This window comes from Syngnathus floridae, chromosome 18 (genome assembly GCF_059516105.1).
Source record: "Syngnathus floridae isolate MCC-2025c chromosome 18, RoL_Sflo_1.0, whole genome shotgun sequence".
Classification (NCBI taxonomy): Eukaryota; Metazoa; Chordata; class Actinopteri; order Syngnathiformes; family Syngnathidae; genus Syngnathus; species Syngnathus floridae.
The window spans coordinates 5,212,275-5,229,789 of NC_142430.1; the positions used below are offsets into that span (position 1 = coordinate 5,212,275).

General features: G+C 44.4%; 1 protein-coding gene across 2 annotated transcripts in view; it reads left to right on the plus strand.

The window, feature by feature from the left end:
• trrap (transformation/transcription domain-associated protein) overlaps nucleotides 1-17,515 on the plus strand; it is a 47,312-nt gene that overhangs the window by 22,837 nt on the left and 6,960 nt on the right. For both annotated transcript variants that reach the window (XM_088359365.1, XM_088359366.1), the window contains 15 exons: nucleotides 48-167; nucleotides 615-902; nucleotides 968-1,105; nucleotides 1,175-1,287; nucleotides 1,616-1,751; nucleotides 3,168-3,359; nucleotides 4,365-4,560; nucleotides 4,894-5,012; nucleotides 5,088-5,234; nucleotides 6,238-6,338; nucleotides 7,313-7,514; nucleotides 8,744-8,905; nucleotides 10,349-10,439; nucleotides 10,519-10,724; nucleotides 10,810-11,071. In XM_088359365.1, coding sequence (XP_088215491.1) covers nucleotides 48-167; nucleotides 615-902; nucleotides 968-1,105; nucleotides 1,175-1,287; nucleotides 1,616-1,751; nucleotides 3,168-3,359; nucleotides 4,365-4,560; nucleotides 4,894-5,012; nucleotides 5,088-5,234; nucleotides 6,238-6,338; nucleotides 7,313-7,514; nucleotides 8,744-8,905; nucleotides 10,349-10,439; nucleotides 10,519-10,724; nucleotides 10,810-11,071 — 2,473 coding nt within the window. The remainder of the gene's footprint in view (nucleotides 1-47; nucleotides 168-614; nucleotides 903-967; nucleotides 1,106-1,174; nucleotides 1,288-1,615; nucleotides 1,752-3,167; nucleotides 3,360-4,364; nucleotides 4,561-4,893; nucleotides 5,013-5,087; nucleotides 5,235-6,237; nucleotides 6,339-7,312; nucleotides 7,515-8,743; nucleotides 8,906-10,348; nucleotides 10,440-10,518; nucleotides 10,725-10,809; nucleotides 11,072-17,515) is intronic.

Consider the following 17,515-nt stretch of genomic DNA (forward strand, 5'->3'; position numbering starts at 1 on the left):
AAATGATGGAAGTATTTCGTTTTAATTTTTCATTTTATTTTCGTTAGACCGGGGCGCTGCTGAATGCGCTTGTCCAACTGTGTCACATCGCTACTCCTTTGGCCGAGAGATCCTGGGTGCAACTCTTTCCTCGTCTTTGGAAGATTCTATCAGACAGGCAGCAGCATGTGAGTAGCACCAAAACCCCAAAACGGTTACACAAATATGACCTTCATTTTTTTGCCTTCTCAACTTAATGAGGGAGGATTCATTTATGCCAAGTATGGAAATTAGAAGCTGGGGAAAGGGAAAGCTTTTGATGAGCTGAACTAATAACCAAATGAATCTGGAGTAGGGGTTGAAAGGCCTTGATTTGAAGTGATTGAGCTCTTCAGTTTCAGAGATGATGCAGTCATGTGAATTTGAATGATGACACACTTCCAAGTCCGATGGCCGCGTTGGCTTCTTATCGCACGAGAGTAGAACGTGGAAGCGAGGGCTCTTTATCTGCCTTCGCATTTAGTGTCGCATTTGGTCTTCATTATTACAATATTGTTTTAAGTGACCAGCAATACTTTTTGGGTGTGTTTTGTGGATGTTCATTTATCTACCCACATTTTTATTGACCTCTGCAGGCATTATCTGGAGAAATGAGTCCCTTCCTGTGCAGTGGCAGCCACCAAGCCCAGCGAGATTGTCAGCCCAGTGCCTTGAACTGCTTTGTGGAGGCCATGTCTCAATGCGTCCCCCCGATTCCCATCCGCCCTTGCGTGCTCAAGTACTTGGGCAAGACACATAACCTGTGGCTGCGCTCCACTCTCATGCTGGAGCAGCAGGCCTTTGAAAAGGGTCTCAGTCTCCACACCAAACCCAAGCAAAGTGCTGAAGTTTATGAGCAGGAGAGCATCACGCCACCTCAACAGGTGAAGTGTTGATTGTGACGTGTCTTAAAAATCAGTTCTGAAATTTTTTTTTTTTTTTTTAATAGGAGATTTTGGACTCCCTGGCAGAACTGTACTCTCTCCTCCAAGAAGAGGACATGTGGGCGGGGCTGTGGCAAAAGCGATGCAAGTTCCCCGAAACCGCCACAGGCATTGCCTACGAGCAACATGGCTTCTTTGAACAGGTGAGCTGAGGTGAAGGAGGCTGTTTTTTTTTTTTTTCTTTCTATAAACGCATCTCAATGTGTCTGTAGGCTCAGGAAAGCTATGAGAAAGCGATGGAGAAAGCTCGAAAAGAGCACGAGAGGAGCAACGTGTCTCCCGCCATATTCCCCGAGTACCAGCTCTGGGAAGACCACTGGATACGGTAATTTGTTTCCCCCTAAGAGCAGTCAAGACGATCCACAATGAAGTTATTGCATTTTTTTTTTTTTTTTGTGCGGCACATTCCTTCACTTCTACTTCTGTACAATTTTCATACAAAGTTGTATTACTGATGTCGGGGAAATGTCAGATTTTATGAGCCATCTCAGTGAAACGACTTCACGAAAATAGCTTGACACAGTCTAGTTCTCCCTGCTGAACCGAATGATTCTCCTCAACCAGATTTTTTTATGACTATTTAACATTTTATTTGCATTGTGAGGCACAAAGTGTTTGGAGTCACCATTTTCTTTTGTTTGCTACCTCTCCAGCTGTTCGAAGGAATTGAACCAGTGGGAATCTTTGACAGAATACGGCCAATCTAAAGCCCATTCCAACCCTTATTTAGTGCTGGAGTGTGCTTGGAGGGTTTCCAATTGGGCTGCCATGAAGGAGGCTCTGGTGCAGGTGAGGAGAAAACACTTAGCGTGTCAAATCAGCTCACTTGAGTCCGCACACCTTTGCATTCACACGTACAACGAGGCGCTCACTTTTCAACTAAACTAAAAAAGCCTGACGGAAAACGGGCACGGTAAAGAAGCGTAATCAAAAGTCCCCACGAAGAACATCACAGATGGTGCGAAACCTTCAGGTTTGAACTCACTGAACCAGAGACTCAATTCCGCTTTTCTATCATTTGATTCCCGGTATTGAGTGCAATGTTTTATATCCCGCCAAGACCTCACGCCGACGCGGGGATATTGAAGCGTCCGGCCGATCGCTTCGCAACCTCCAGGGCGTGTGAGAGAGAGCTGCCCGTAAAGCGGCTTTAATTTATCGGCGGCGTGTTTGCTAAGAGGAAGCACGGACGGATGGAAAGTGTGTGATAGCACCTGACATATAACAAATAATCCTACTTTGCTCTTTCAAGGAGACTTGGAACCAATCCATTGAGCCGCCCGCCGTGTCCTAAGGCGACACCTAATTAAATTGTCTCGACGGCAACACCAAGTCCACTTCATCACCTTCTTCTTGCTCTGATCCTTCCGTCCCTCCGTTACCAATTTTAACTCGTTCAAGTAAAGACACTCGTTTGTCCATTTACCCGCTCTTCTTCCTCCCTCGCTCCATTTGCCCCCTTCTAATATTTACGACATCTCGCCATGTGAATAATTAACCCGGCATCTGGTGAGGGCTGATTTGTTTTACGGCGTGTAGAGAGGGAAGCTTTCCTCGCGAGCTCAGAAGCGGATTCCAAAATGTCCCGGCTTTCAATTAACCGACTCTTGATAAGGCCGCGCCTGTCTCGGGGACATTCATCAAGCGTCACCTCCGATAACCGCTCTGACCAATCACTGTAATTTTCTCAAGTGCCAATGCAAATACGCAGCCGTGCTTCCTGCCCTTGTCCACCATTGGAGTTGTCTTCATATTGTTGTTTGAGTTTAAACACAGGTTGGACTTGAAGCCCCCCCCCCTCGGGGTTCCTATTTGTTTTGCACTAATCAACTCAGCATTTTTAATCAATAGCAGAGCCCGTTCTGCTACCGGCATGTCAAACCCAGGTTGATTAGTTTGAAGTAAAAAACTCCTGAGGCACAATATGAATTGAAAAACATGTTATTGTTTAGTAGAAAACGCTGAGTTAATTACTTTTTCCTTGTTACGTTTAAAATTGTTTGTTCTGTTTTGCTTGATATGGCAATATAGCTGACCGATTATTTTTTTTTTTTTTCCCCCCACATGGAAAGAGAAAATTATATTCCAATTGTACTTCTAAGAATTCACCAGCTTTAATTATTAAAAAAAGTAATCCACAAACTATATTAATTTGAAGGCTGTGCACATAAAACATATTAAGACTGTTTTCATATTCATTTCCAGGTGGAGTTGAGTTGTCCCAAGGAGATGGCCTGGAAGGTGAACATGCACCGCGGCTACCTGGCCATCTGCCACCCCGAGGAGCAGCAGCTCAACTTCATTGAGCGACTGGTAGAGATGGCGTCCAGTCTCGCTATCCGGGAGTGGCGAAGGTTGCCTCATATCGTTTCACACGTGCACACGCCGCTGCTCCAGGTATGTTTTTTTTTTTTGGAGCAAATCATACCATACCATCAGTAACGCCGATAACGGCTTCTATCTCCTCTCCTCATTCCACTTTGCAAAATTGAGTTAGATGAATAGATGATGCATGCGCAAAGAGAGGGGGGGGGGGGGGGGGATCTTTAAGCCTCTTTAGTTCCTCCACAAGAGATTAAAATAGACAGGAGAAAAGATGAAAAAGGGAGGATGGGCAAAGAAGAGAAAACAAGGTGATGGAGTTTAAGGACGACGAAACGCTGCGAGAGGTGAAAAGAAGAGTTAGTTTAGCCGTAATTACTTCCCTGCCTTAAGATAGCATTTGATTAAATACCTGCGGCAAAATTACATTTACATGATGAATAGCACACGCCCCAATGAAGGTTAGAAGCGGGCCATCAACTGATATCAACTGATAATTGTGAATAAATATTATATTACCCAATTTATTTTGCTCGGCCGCTTAAAAGGTAATCTTTCAGCTCATCTCTTACTTGCTGCATTTGTCCTTACAAAATTGGAATGCAAATTGGGTGATTACCTTCTTTGTTGTTCTTTGCGCACACACCTGTGTGTGTGTGTGTGTGCGCGTGTGTGTGTGTAGCACGTCCAGCTCGGAGAAAAACAAGCTATTCATTTCTCGCCAGGCATTCTAGCAGCCAGCTGTAAATCTCCATTCCAAACTTTATGTCCCACATCCAGTTTGGCTTGAGAAAGCCCGACTCGGCAAATAACAGAAAGGCTCAAAAAGCAAGTTATCATCAAATCCAGCCTCCCAGTGGCGTCTGGCAATCAATGGATGATCACCAGCTCACATCGATCGGGAGAGCTGGCGCTAATATTGATTGATGCGTAGTTATAATGGAATGATTGATTACACTTTCACAAAGCAGCTTTGGGCCAATCAATGAGGCTCCTTTTCACAGAATGAGATACAATAGCTTACTTGTCATTTTTTACCCCCCTCCCATCTCTTTCTCTTTTTGGACCACGTCTCGCCAGGCGGCACAGCAGATTATAGAGTTACAAGAAGCGGCCCAAATTAACGCCGGGCTGCAGCCGACCAACCTGGGCCGCAACACCAGCCTCCATGACATGAAGACCGTGGTCAAAACTTGGAGGAACCGACTTCCCATTGTGTCTGATGACCTGTCGCACTGGAGCAGCATTTTCATGTGGCGCCAGCATCACTACCAAGGTACACCTATGAAGCACTGCACTTGTCTCTAATGTAGCTCGTACATGAGTCCACTCATAAACTCCCCCCCTCCTCCCTCTTTGTCATCCTCTCTGGTTCTGCTCCACAGTGGCAATAAAATCCACTCCATTTGTACATGACAGCCTTGAAACTTCTGCTGTAGTGAAATTGAATTTTCTTGATAAAATCCATTGCCATGCCCCATTTGCTGTGCAATATTTTTATGTCCCCAGTGCATCGCGCTCCTCTTCAATGATGGTACCTGTATAATAAATACAGAGCTTTTTTTTTTTAATTTTTTTTTTTTTATGACGGTTTTCTCGCTCTCTGTAGCCATAGTGACAGCCTACGAGACGAATACACAGCATGATCCAAACAACAACAATGCCATGTTGGGAGTTCACGCATCGGCATCTGCTATCATTCAGTACGGCAAGATTGGACGCAAACAGGTGAGTCATTTCTAAGCTTGGAAAAACATTTTTTGGGGGCATATTTCGTTCATGTCATCTTTTACCTCTTCACAGGGTTTGGTGAATGTTGCTCTGGACATCCTAAGTCGTATCCACACCATCCCGACAGTGCCCATTGTGGACTGCTTCCAGAAGATCAGACAGCAGGTTAAATGCTATTTACAGCTAGCGGGCGTCATGGGCAAGAACGAATGCATGCAGGTGAGGATTTCAAATTTGTTCACTTGAACTGACAAGTAAATTTATCTGCAGTAAATGCATTTTCATCCTTATGTGTGATTTTCTTTATATCGACATGATAATCTCTGGAAACTTATTCCGGCAATGCAACGCTTGGTTTAACCTCAGAATTGTTTCTATATTCTAGAAGGAGGAAGATTACTTTATTGTCCCTCAGAGGGGAAAGTCAATTTACATGCACAGAAATACACACACGGAACAGCATAGGACAGAAACTCCGGCAGCTGTCTCATGAAATATTTTATTGGAACAATATATGGTAATTATGTGCGATGAAAACACAGCAACCGGGTCCACTCTAATTTAAATCATTCAAATTGAATTTGGTTTAGCGCTCAGTTGCTGTTGAGCTGTCATTTGGTCACATGGTAAATTTACCGCTCAAAGCAGCAACTGAACTGAATCATCTGTCAGGAAAATTCCGAATATAGTTCTTAAATATCTCTCTCTCTATATATATATACGAATATAGTTCTTAAATATCTCTCTCTCTCTCTCTCTCTCTCTCTCTCTATATATATATATATATATATATATGCACACATATAATGTAGATATGTAGAATTTTGTTTTTGCCATCTTCTAGCCACAAAATTTAAAAAAAAAATATATATATATTTGCGGTAGCTTTTGCTGACATGTTATTACACCAAGATTTGAAGGCAAAGGTTTCTATCTCAAGGGATTACACTTAAGCCTACTGACTTAATAGCTCTGATTAATAGAAGTGGTTCAGTGCACCACAAGCTATTAAAAGTGGCAGAAGAACCCCTCCTCCTCTCTCTCTTTCTCCTCCTCCAAATCTTCTGGCTCGTACTTTCTCCTCCACTCTGACTACACGCCGTTTGTCACAGCGGCGCACTGGGGATAACTAATCAGACGCTCACGATAATGGAAGCTTGCGTTCCTTACGTCTTAATGATCACTTGCGAGATATATATATTTTTTTCTTGATATCTTTCAGGGTTTAGAGGTGATCGAGTCCACCAACCTGAAGTACTTCACGAAGGAGATGACGGCTGAGTTCTACGCCCTCAAGGGCATGTTCCTGGCTCAAATCAACAAGTATGGATGACATTTGGCAACTTTGGCGCCCCTAGCACTCACCTTCACAGTTTGCGTTGGCCGTTAGCTACCACGTCATTTTTGACGTGACACGGTATCCTGAGGGGTGGAAGACAAATTGAGGAAACCTTATTAAATGGATACGCAGCTCAATAATTAACCAGAGGCAATTTTCAAGAATCTCCGCGATCAGCAAAATTTGCCTCTACCTCAGCGGGGTCCATTGCAATCATGAAGTTTCGCTTAACTACGGGAGGATTAACAGCGGCGTGGCGGTTATTTGGAGAGAAATTTCACGTGGCGGGATGTGTTTACGTGTGTGCTAAAAGATTTGGGGATCATTCAATTTAACGGGTGTCAAAAATTTGACAGTCCGTCGGGTGCCGGTAGAAACATTTAATGTATTTTTAATGCGAGCAAAGTGGCAGAGGCAACTCCAATACGCATCGCTAGAGGGTCTTTGGCTCCGACTCCCATAGCAATCAAGCTCCCGTTTCTTAATCACATGCCAAACTGCCTTTCATAAGAACACAATTTAATTGATTGTCTTGGGAGACATTTTGTTGTATATAAGCGGGAAAGTACTTTGGAAGCTTTATTCACATCCTGCTCACTGAAGCTTTTTTATTGACAGGCCTGTCTGTTGTGACGGCAGGAACGCGTGCGCCTCGTGCCTTGTTTATTCATCAAACGTTGAAATGTGTAAAAGTTATTCAGGCCGCATGCCAAGCGGTTAAAAGCTGCACGGTGTGACGCAAACCGCCGACGACTCAAAAATAAATTCCCCTGTCAGCATAAATGGCACTGCTGCCACATTGCACCTGTCTTTGCCTTAAGTGTGCCACACTGAATTTGCAAGACTGGAAAGTGTGACTACTAGACTGAGAGCCAAGAGAAGAAAAAAGTGAAATCAGAATATGACATTTTTGCATTTTTTTTTTTTTTGCAAACCACGCATCTACTTGTCATTGCAGGTCAGAAGAAGCCAACAAGGCCTTTTCGGCCGCTGTCCAGATGCACGATGTGTTGGTGAAGGCGTGGGCCATGTGGGGTGACTATTTGGAGAACATCTTTGTGAAGGATCGGCAGCTCCACTTAGGAGTCTCCGCTATCACCTGCTACCTCCACGCTTGTCGCCACCAAAACGAGAGCAAATCTCGCAAATACCTGGCAAAGGTGAGAGCGCCCTCATTTTTATTATATATTCATATACATTTTTTTAATATTTTATATTTATAAATTTTTTATTATCATATTTTATTTTTTTATGTATACTTGTACATTATTTATATATTATATATTTTATATATCATATTTATACATATTAGGGCAATGCACATGAATTATTTCCTCTTCACTCACGGAAAGAAGCAAATGTCATATATTAGCAGCCCGCCCACGTGAATGATTATGCTTCATTCATGGAGGCTGAGCTCTGATTTCCTCCTATGCTAGCCCGAGCCAGGAGTTTGTAGATTTACGAGTTGATATGAGCATGAGCAACCATGCCTGTGCACCTGCGGGAGCGCCTTTCTCCATTAGACCTTTTTTTCAAATAGGGTCATTGTTAATTCCCCCGTCTCTAAACCCCATCCAGCCCATACATTATTGGTTCTGATGGGCCCAAACACATTTTATTCCACCCTCAGCCTCAGTCGTAATTTGATTGCTCACAGTCCAAGCGGCAGTCGCTGTGGATGGGTTCCCACGGCAGATCAATGGTGGAGTGGAATCCTCTTACACGGACGCCGACGGTCTAATGGCCTCCCCTGACACTCCAATCTCCCCCCACCTTCCTGCGCGGGCAGACCTTTTTCAAAGAGTCAGACTAATGCTATCGCACTCGCCAGTCGAGCGAACCCTATGCGGGAGGTAATGAGACGGACTCCTCGCTAACAAGCATCGCGCCGACTTATACAGACACACCTCAGCACGTTCATCGCAGCTCCTTCACAATTGCTTCTATACATGAATAGACGCTACTTTGAATTAAATAGCATTATCGTCGCTGCTACTAGCTTGATATGCTATTACAATGCGGTTGCGGCGACACCACCTTCGCTGATGGATCCGGCCAGTTGACCGCTCATTACCAGCAATTATGCGCAATCTGTAACCTGGTCGGAAATACAGAGGGGGGGGGGGGGGGGGGGGGGCGTAATATCTTCCCCATAATGAGGCACGGCACAGAAATGGCCTCCTACGTCGTCTCATCATTTACGGCTGTAACGATCAGCCAGAAGGATCTTTGCCTCGCTCTGCAAACTTCCCTCCTGCTGTGCAGAGCCAGTCTGACTGATGAGCCAAAGACCACCCTGATTGAGTTATATAAAATATTATTTCCAAAAAAGTTAGACTCTCCATCTATTACCAAATTTCACAGCCTTCTTGTCATTTCTTTGTAGGTATTGTGGCTTCTCAGTTTTGATGACAAGGACACTCTGGCAAACGCGGTGGACAAGTACTGCATCGGAGTCCCGCCCATCCAGTGGTTGGCATGGATACCGCAGCTGCTGACCTGCTTGGTTGGATCTGAAGGCAAACCGTTGCTCAATCTAATAAGCCAGGTGTTTATATTCTCTTTCAAAGTCATTGATTAATAATAACAGGAATGAAAGATCTTCAGTGGTTGCGACAACATTTTGTCCAAATGTGGCCCGATGCCATTGATGAACTATTTTGGTGTTCTTGTTTCATTCCATTCATCCAGTCCAGCACATCTGGCTCATGCATTTCAGTTTTCATCGGCGACTTTCTAATAGCGATGAATTAACCCCATTCAAGCTCAAGCGATCTCTTTCTAGCCTGCATTCTATTTAGCAAATTAAGCATTTAGCCCCCCCCCACACACACACACACTCCTCCACTTTGACACCCCATTTATTGGCTCCCACTCGACCCCAGCGAATTGGATTTTAAATTATTTGCACATGAAATGATTACAAAATTGTACGCATCCAAATTGCAGGAGCCGAGTAATTAATGCAAGGACTAATTTGCGTATGGTTAATGGAGTTTTTTTTTTTTTTTTCTGCGCGAGGACAGTCTTCAAAGAGTAGACGGCGGTGATATTGTTTAAAAAAAAAGATGAGGGTTTGTTACTTTTGAACCGACTTCATGCCAGTGACATAATTACCGTATAGATCCATTTTGTAATGATCGATTAGTAAAAGGTGAGCATGGTTCACTTCACAGTGAATCTTGTTTTAATGCATGGCGGGGGGCTTTACAGCGGTCATTTTCCTGAATTATTTAGAATTTTTTTCTTAGCGGAGGGATGTTTGAAAAACGTATGTTGAAAAATTGATGAAGGTGAGGCAGAACGCGCCTGGGGCTAGGTGGCGAGATGAATCAGAAGTTAAGAGCGAATTTCAGCAGCCCCGCTCGTACACCCTCCCAACCTTTTTTTCTTGTTAAGCCTTCTGCCCTTCTGCCACGTAGAAGAAGTCTTAACTTCCCATTTGCGTGCTGATCTGTCGTTCCGTCCTTTGCCTGTCTGTCTGGCTTTCTCTTTCATCTTTAATGCTGCTTTTAGATGCCACCTCCATTTTCCTGTCTGCTTCGTCGCCTCCCTGCTATTTCCGTCCTTGTTCTCTTTTCGATTATACGTTTTTTATTTTATTTTATTTCTGACGACACCAAAACAATCTTTTATAGCCTTTAAAAAAACATTTTAATCATTATTTTGACAAACTACAAATAATCGGTAATAATCGACGAATCGCTCAGTGATTCAGTATCCAATGTTGTCAGTGATTTTTTTTTTTTGTCAAGGGAAAAGGTCAATTTCATCATCACTCACATTCAGTTTTGCATTCCAACTCCCTTGACACACCGCTTCAAAGACTTGCTCTGTTACAGCAGGGGCAGGCTGGCTGTATCAGTGTGATCTCGCTCCTGGCACACACACACACACACACACACACCACCTCTGTCAGCCTCCCTTTGGGTATGTGGGGGGGGGGGGGTCCTTGAAATGTAATATGTGACCCTCCCTTTTTATCCGGCAGGTGGGACGAGTCTACCCTCAGGCTGTCTACTTCCCCATCCGCACCCTTTACCTGACGCTCAAGATCGAGCAAAGGGAGCGCTACAAAAGTGGTAAGAACACAACATGGTGGAAATGAAATGATTCTCCATTTGATTTGATATGTTGTAATAAAAATAGTTGCATCCTTAGACGCTTCAGGGCAACAGCAGCCTGCTTCGGTGGGGTCCCAGTCTCACTCGGGGGCCTCGGACCCTGGACCCATTAGGGCCACGGCCCCGATGTGGCGCTGCAGCCGAATCATGCACATGCAGCGTGAGCTCCACCCCACCCTCCTGTCCTCCCTGGAGGGAATCGTGGACCAGATGGTGTGGTTCAGGGAGAACTGGCATGAAGAGGTGAGAACAAAAAAATGCTTATTTGTTTCTACTGTATTTTTTTCTTTGTTTGGGGTGTGAACACGGGTTCCTTTGGTCTATGCAGGTTTTGAGGCAGCTCCAACAAGGCCTGGCCAAGTGCTACTCAGTGGCCTTCGAGAAGAGCGGCGCCGTGTCCGATGCCAAGATCACACCGCACACGCTCAACTTTGTCAAGAAACTAGTCAGCACCTTTGGTGTGGGCTTGGAGAACGTTTCCAACGTGTCCACCATGTTCTCCAGCGCCGCCTCGGAGTCGCTGGCCCGCCGCGCCCAAGCTACGGCCCAAGACCCGGTTTTCCAGAAGATGAAGGGCCAGTTCACGACAGGTTGGTTACATACCGTTGTTTGTCTCACGCGGCGACGCCCGAACGAGCAACGCAAACGCCGCCATCGCGCCGCTAAATCTCGCCAGATGTTGCGGCGCCAGCTGTGCTCACGCAGCCAGACATCATCCCGCCTCGCCGCCAGCCGGCCCGTCCACCACGGCTACCCAGCTGTCCCCACGGCCGAGCCCGAGCCTTCGCCAAAGCGGAACAAAAAGGGTTTACAGAACGGCTGAGCCGCCAAGCTCCCCGCACCGTGCTAGTGGCTCACTTGCTTTTCACAGGGTTTGTGGGCCGGAAAATATGGGTTTATGTGAGCATATATAACATCTGGCAGCAGGGAGGCATTCAAATCCAATTACGGCAAACGTTATTTGCATGAGTTGCTGTTTTAGTCAGGGATCTGAACGGCAGACTTTTGTCACAGCCGCTTTTCTGGGATGGGGAGTGTTAGGTTACGGATTCTAGTTATTGATCTGACTCCAAATTGTGATCAACACTTAACACATAAATTGCTATGTCCTAATCCACACACTGGCGCACCTAACAATTTTGCGAGTTCGTTCTGTCAAAGAGAAGACCAGTAGATCAATCAGACCAAATTTACCAATTATTTATTCCTGACAAAGCGCACTAATACAGGCCTGGGTCCCGGGTCCCTCACACTAAAACTCGTGCGTTTTTGTGACCACCAAAAGACGACACATTCTTCCGGGTTGCCCAGTTTTAAAGAAACACAATATGAATATTAAAGCATGCAAAATATTGTGAGATGATTGGTGGATGGCCATCTCCTCCCCGTCCAGGTGTCGCTGAGGTCAGGCGGTTGGGTTTTCCCCTCGATGCCCAGTCCCATAGATGTGCTGTTGTTCTCCTTTCTCACCGACCTTGAGATTATCTCGTCCGGTACTCCCTGTCTGGGCCTATACACAACACTTCGAAGAAAACAAGTTCATGCAGTTTGCCTGCACATTCCTCGGCCCCCACCAATCCACACGAGCACTTCAATACTAGATATTAATATGATTATAAGTTTAACACAACCTTAAAAAATATGTTTGCAAACTCCCAAAAACACATTTTCCTTTATTCCCTCTCATGACCTCATTTATGAGGTCATCACCTGTTACCCTAGCAAACAGCTACCAGCGCGCTGTCGATCCTTCCTTCCCCCCGCTGCTCATGTTGAGTCACCAGGGCATATTGGCCCATCGGTGGCAACGGGCCAACGGTTTTCTCGATCAACCGGACAGTGAGTGACCTAATACATGGAATACAACAACAATCGCATAAAATCATAACTGTAGTAAAAATAGCCACAGCAACAAGCACAGACATGATGAGGCCTTTCCAGCTTCCGAACGTTTTCATCCAATCAGACCAAATATCGGTGTGTAGGCCTGAATGATCTTTCATCTTTTTGTTCAGTGTCCTTAGTCCTTCCAACGCCTGGATCAGTCGGCCTCCTCGTGCCGTGTTGTTTGGGATGAAAGTACAACATGCATCACCAAACATTCCACATACACCATGTTCCTTAGCCAATAGCATGTCCAACGCAATTCTATTTTGGAACGCCATTAACGACGTTGCAGCCAATTGTTCATGAACTGCGGCGAATGATTCAGCTGTATAATTACCCAGTCGTTGGACATTGTAATGAACGTAATTAATACTGTCTACATTTTTATTGGGGGTGATCCATAGGAAGATACTTTCGAATCCCGAGAACACTTGATTAACGAGTTTATACTTATCTGACACACCCCGGGGCACTCCTATAGTGTCAATATATGTGGGATCGTCGTCGCTCAATCACGGGGGCAAAACGTCTCTTTTGGCTCGCTTCAGGAGCCCCGCCAGTGGGGACTCCAGGTCCCAATTGAGATTCTGTATTTCAATGGGGATAACCACCACAGGCATTATCAAAGACACGAGGGAACAGATACCTGATGCGTTCTTTGGCAAGCGATCCTATAATTTGTCATCACCACACCACAACCAGATGTCACTGGTTTTCCTCTGCTCCTTCCATCACTGCTGGGTGAATTCTGGCATGTCCTGTTAAAGCTTGAAAACAAGTGAATTTGGAAAAAAAACTTTGTATATCACAATTACAAATTGAAACCTACTCACCCATTTCTATTTTACCACTCCCCCTTTGACACATTCACCCAATGTGTCATTACGTATCAAAAGGAACCTGCAAAGCGTCCCCTCTCATCACCACTCTCATTGTAGCCAGGCCCGCGGAACCTCTAGCTCCCATCTGGGCCCCGGGACCATCACCCCAAGTCCTTGAAACTTGACTGTCCACCACACACTCGGCAACACAAACAAAAATCATCGCACTCCTGTCAGTGAGCTTATAGCCCTGCTGACAGCGGACATTTGTACACACAAAAACAAAAACAGACATCAAGTATCAAAACAAAAACAGTCATAAAATGAATCCTGGCGCCCGCGGATCATGTCCTGAAAACCACGTCATCAACAAGTTCATCATAAAAACCAAAAGGGCAAGGGTTAACATATTCTTGTAAATCCAACACAAACTTTCCACGAACGCAATCGACAACCTGCAAGAATGAAAACAAGTTACGCAAGCAACGCGCAATCCGCTCCTTGGCTGGTGGCTGGTGCTGCAAAAAAAATCAAGTCACACAGAAAAACAAAGCAGAGCGTGCTATTGTCGCAAACACGTTCAAGCGTCAAACAATTGGTCACTGTCCCCCTAGTCCGTCACCCCGTCGGGTGAGCTCAAAGTCGTCACACGTCAAATCGTCCAAAGTCTTGCTGTTCGATACTAGTTCTGTCTTGTCTGACCATATCACTGAAATGGGCCTTCTCCATCACACCGTTTTGTTGTCGATGGTGCCCCTGATTGATCATTGAGCCATGGTTCCGGTCAGAACTCATCACTTACCAGTTCCAGACCCTCCAGTCTGTACCACCCCTTCAGGTGAGAGGAATTTTATCCTCAATTGCAAACACATCACCCCAACTTCAGACCTCTCTGGCCAATCATACTGCACACACACACTCAAAGTTAGTATGTTAGTGTGCAGGCAAACATTGACTCCTAATAGTAACTCTTCACATTTGGACATAGTTGTCAACATGACCTATTGTAAAATCTCCAATTCAATTTTCCATAAACTCGCCCATCAGATTCATCGCAAATTGTCATATATGTCTATCTGGGGGGGCCGACTGTGGGACCCGCGTGTCAGGGGAGCCTCCATAACCTCAGATTGCTCCTACAAACTCGGTCTCTATTACTTATCCTAATTAAATTCAATAAAGATGGGTCCGACTATTCCCTCTGGATTTTTACGTCATCATTTGGCTCTCCCCCTTTTTCCTGTTGTCTAGCTCAAATATGTTTCTCAGTCTGCTTCACTTTATTGCCCCTCTTGGCGAGTCTCACTCCCCCCTCTCAAATTTTCAACTTTAAAATTCACGCCCAATTTTACAAAATTCTTTCTATATTTTTATCAATTTTCTGACCAATTCAACACGTTCCAAATTTAAACATAATCTTGTGGCTTTCCCCGAATTTTTATTCAGCCTCTTCGCCTTCACACGCAATTTCTACGGAAATTAATAATTCTAGTTATTATTGTTAATCATCCGTGGCCCTCGTAAGGACAAGCCGCATCAGTAATGGATGGATGGATGGATTGTTAATCCTAACCCCAAATGCCTATCATAAATTGCCATTTACATCAATTGTCGCAAGGGTCATGTCAATGTATTCGTTATTTAAAGCCCTACTGTATTCTTTTTTTTTAAATTAAGTAGTGCCCTTTATTACTATTTTGCTGACTATCCAGAATTCCAACTTTCTTATGGCCCCTCACCCCTTCAAGCTGAAATATGCATCCTATAAATCAGTCGCAGTTGATGTGTAATTAAATTCTGTTGCTTTGATAAAGGTCAATTAAGTTTAGCAATTCAGCCTTCTGTTGCCCGAATCCAAATTTTCACTGGTCCAATTATAAAATTTCATTATTTCAGTTAGATTAATTATGTATTCGAAATGCTAAGTTACATATAGAAATGTATGATTCAAATTATTTAATTTCTATTGATCAATGTCCACTTTGCAAAGTTTCTGATCACGCTGTCGTATAATTTGTCAGTGCATCTTCACTGACCATATCTATGTATTTTGTTTTTTATCCCCGTTTCAGTGTCAATAAGCATCCTTATTATTCCCTCTTTTATCAAAACTCCTCAGTTATGTCTGTCCCAGCACCCAAACACACTTCCATCCCTTTTGTCCCATACTCCACCAACTTTGTAATGCTTCAGCAGTCTTTAGCAATGTGTCCAGTTTGACTTCATGTGACTCGTGCAAGTCTTTAGCAGCCTCTCCTCTTAGATTCTCATGATGATGATTCAGGGCTGGACCGTCCGCCATTCTCAAATGCATCCATCTTGTCTTTGTTCTTTCAGTCTATTTTTTTGATCTGCGACTGTGTGTATTCCACCAACTGTATGGTTCTTGTCCTGTGAAGAGCCGTGCTTGCCCCCTTTAAGCATGATAATAGTTCCTGTTGTTCTCCCAAAGGTCAAAGGTGTCTCATGACCAGGGACAGTCCTCTGTTGATTTTGAGGCAGCCAGTAGAGTACAAGGACTCAGTTCAGGACTTGTGCCATGCGCTAGGGCAGAACACACACTGGGACACAAATTTCACAAAACTATCTTCGTGTTATCAGTCTTCATGTGTAGTATTTGTTCCTTACACCCCAAATCTTCCTATTAACATTTTGTATCCTATCAGTTGCGCACACTCATCATCTTACTATCAAGCCGCCCTTATCAAATGCTTTTTTTTTTTTTTTTTGAGTAATCCATCCACCCTACCCATTAACACGGCTAAAATCCTCGTTCCAGTGTTTATCATCAAATAAAGTTCCGAAATCCTTTATAATAAACTGTAATGTAATTTAACAATCTACCAACATGGTTGTATATGCGGTGAATGTTATTGTTCAATCTATAGGTCATACAGCGCCTGTGTTCCAACTATGACACTCCTCCTTGGTTTACCATCTCATAAATTATTGTTGTCAGCAGCGCTAAATGATAGTGCTTGAAAGTGAATGTCTTATCGCCCAATTTAAAACACATGCCGCATTTGAGCGAGTATTTATTCATTTATTTGCCATCCTCATGTTAGCTGGCATGTGTCAGAATTAAAATGTAATTTTGCTTTTAATTTTAAGTCTTTCAAAATTGCTATATCCTTACTGCACCGAGATAAACTGTTAAATATATCTTTAAAAACAAACAAAAACAATCTATGCTCCTGTTAGCCTGCAATTGTCCAAATCAAAAATGTTATTTTCTTTTAATTGTCTTTCTTTTGAACCTCTAAATCGCTCATGTTGCTAACTTAACCTAACCTTAAAGAAAGGACAAACAGGTTACTCCCAATAGCTCCTCATTATTTACGAGTTAGCCCCCCCTTTCTTGAACATTCTCTGATCCATGCAGTCTTCCTCCTCACACGCCTGCACCCACACAGGGTGTGCACATAAACGCACACACCGAGCGCGCACACAATCGCACGTACACACACACACACGCATCCACACGCACGCACGCACGCACGCACAATCCATCTCTCATGTAGCTTCTTTGCCACTTTCTATCGGTCAATACCATTCACAATTTGCGCTTCCACATCAGCATATACATTCCTTCAATCTCACTGCTTCAAACATTCACTGAGAAACTCACACTGTCCCTGCCCCGCCCGGGCCATAGCACCCCCCCCCGTGCGAGGGGGGGGTCGCGGCATCAATGTTGACCGGTTACAGGCTGGCCATTTCCTGCAACAATCATGATGCCGGCCCACCGCCCGCACGAGCATAGCACAGGCCCACGCGCACAGCCCAGACCCGCGACTACGCGCGAGTGCAGGCACGCTCATCAGTCTCAACTTCTCAAAGGGCAGGCCAACTTTGCTGTTGCGCCCTTCATCATGTTCACATTCGACATCTTTCAATGTCTTCTACACAACATTTGTTGTCTCTTATTCTCATCCTATCAAGCCACCGTTCTAGTAACTTTCTGCCACACACGTCTTATTTTCTCTATTGCACACACGCCCTATTTTCTCTACTGCTACACCTTGCTCATCTTAGTTTCTCTAACCAACTTAAACACACCATTGTACACTTCTCAATTTCCCTATTATCGCTCAAAAGCCTCCTAAACATTCTCCATTACTGATTTCTTCCATAGAACACACATCTCACTCACACACACTGATATACACACCCACTCATGAGGATCCTCTGCGCGCACACACACTCTCCCCCCAATTTGGTTCATTTTGGATATTTTAGCGGTCTGATCTCTCACAGGAGGAACTGTTACCACCGGATATTTTTTGAGGAGGCCTCACTTCCCCTCGGGGATCTCTTTATTAACCC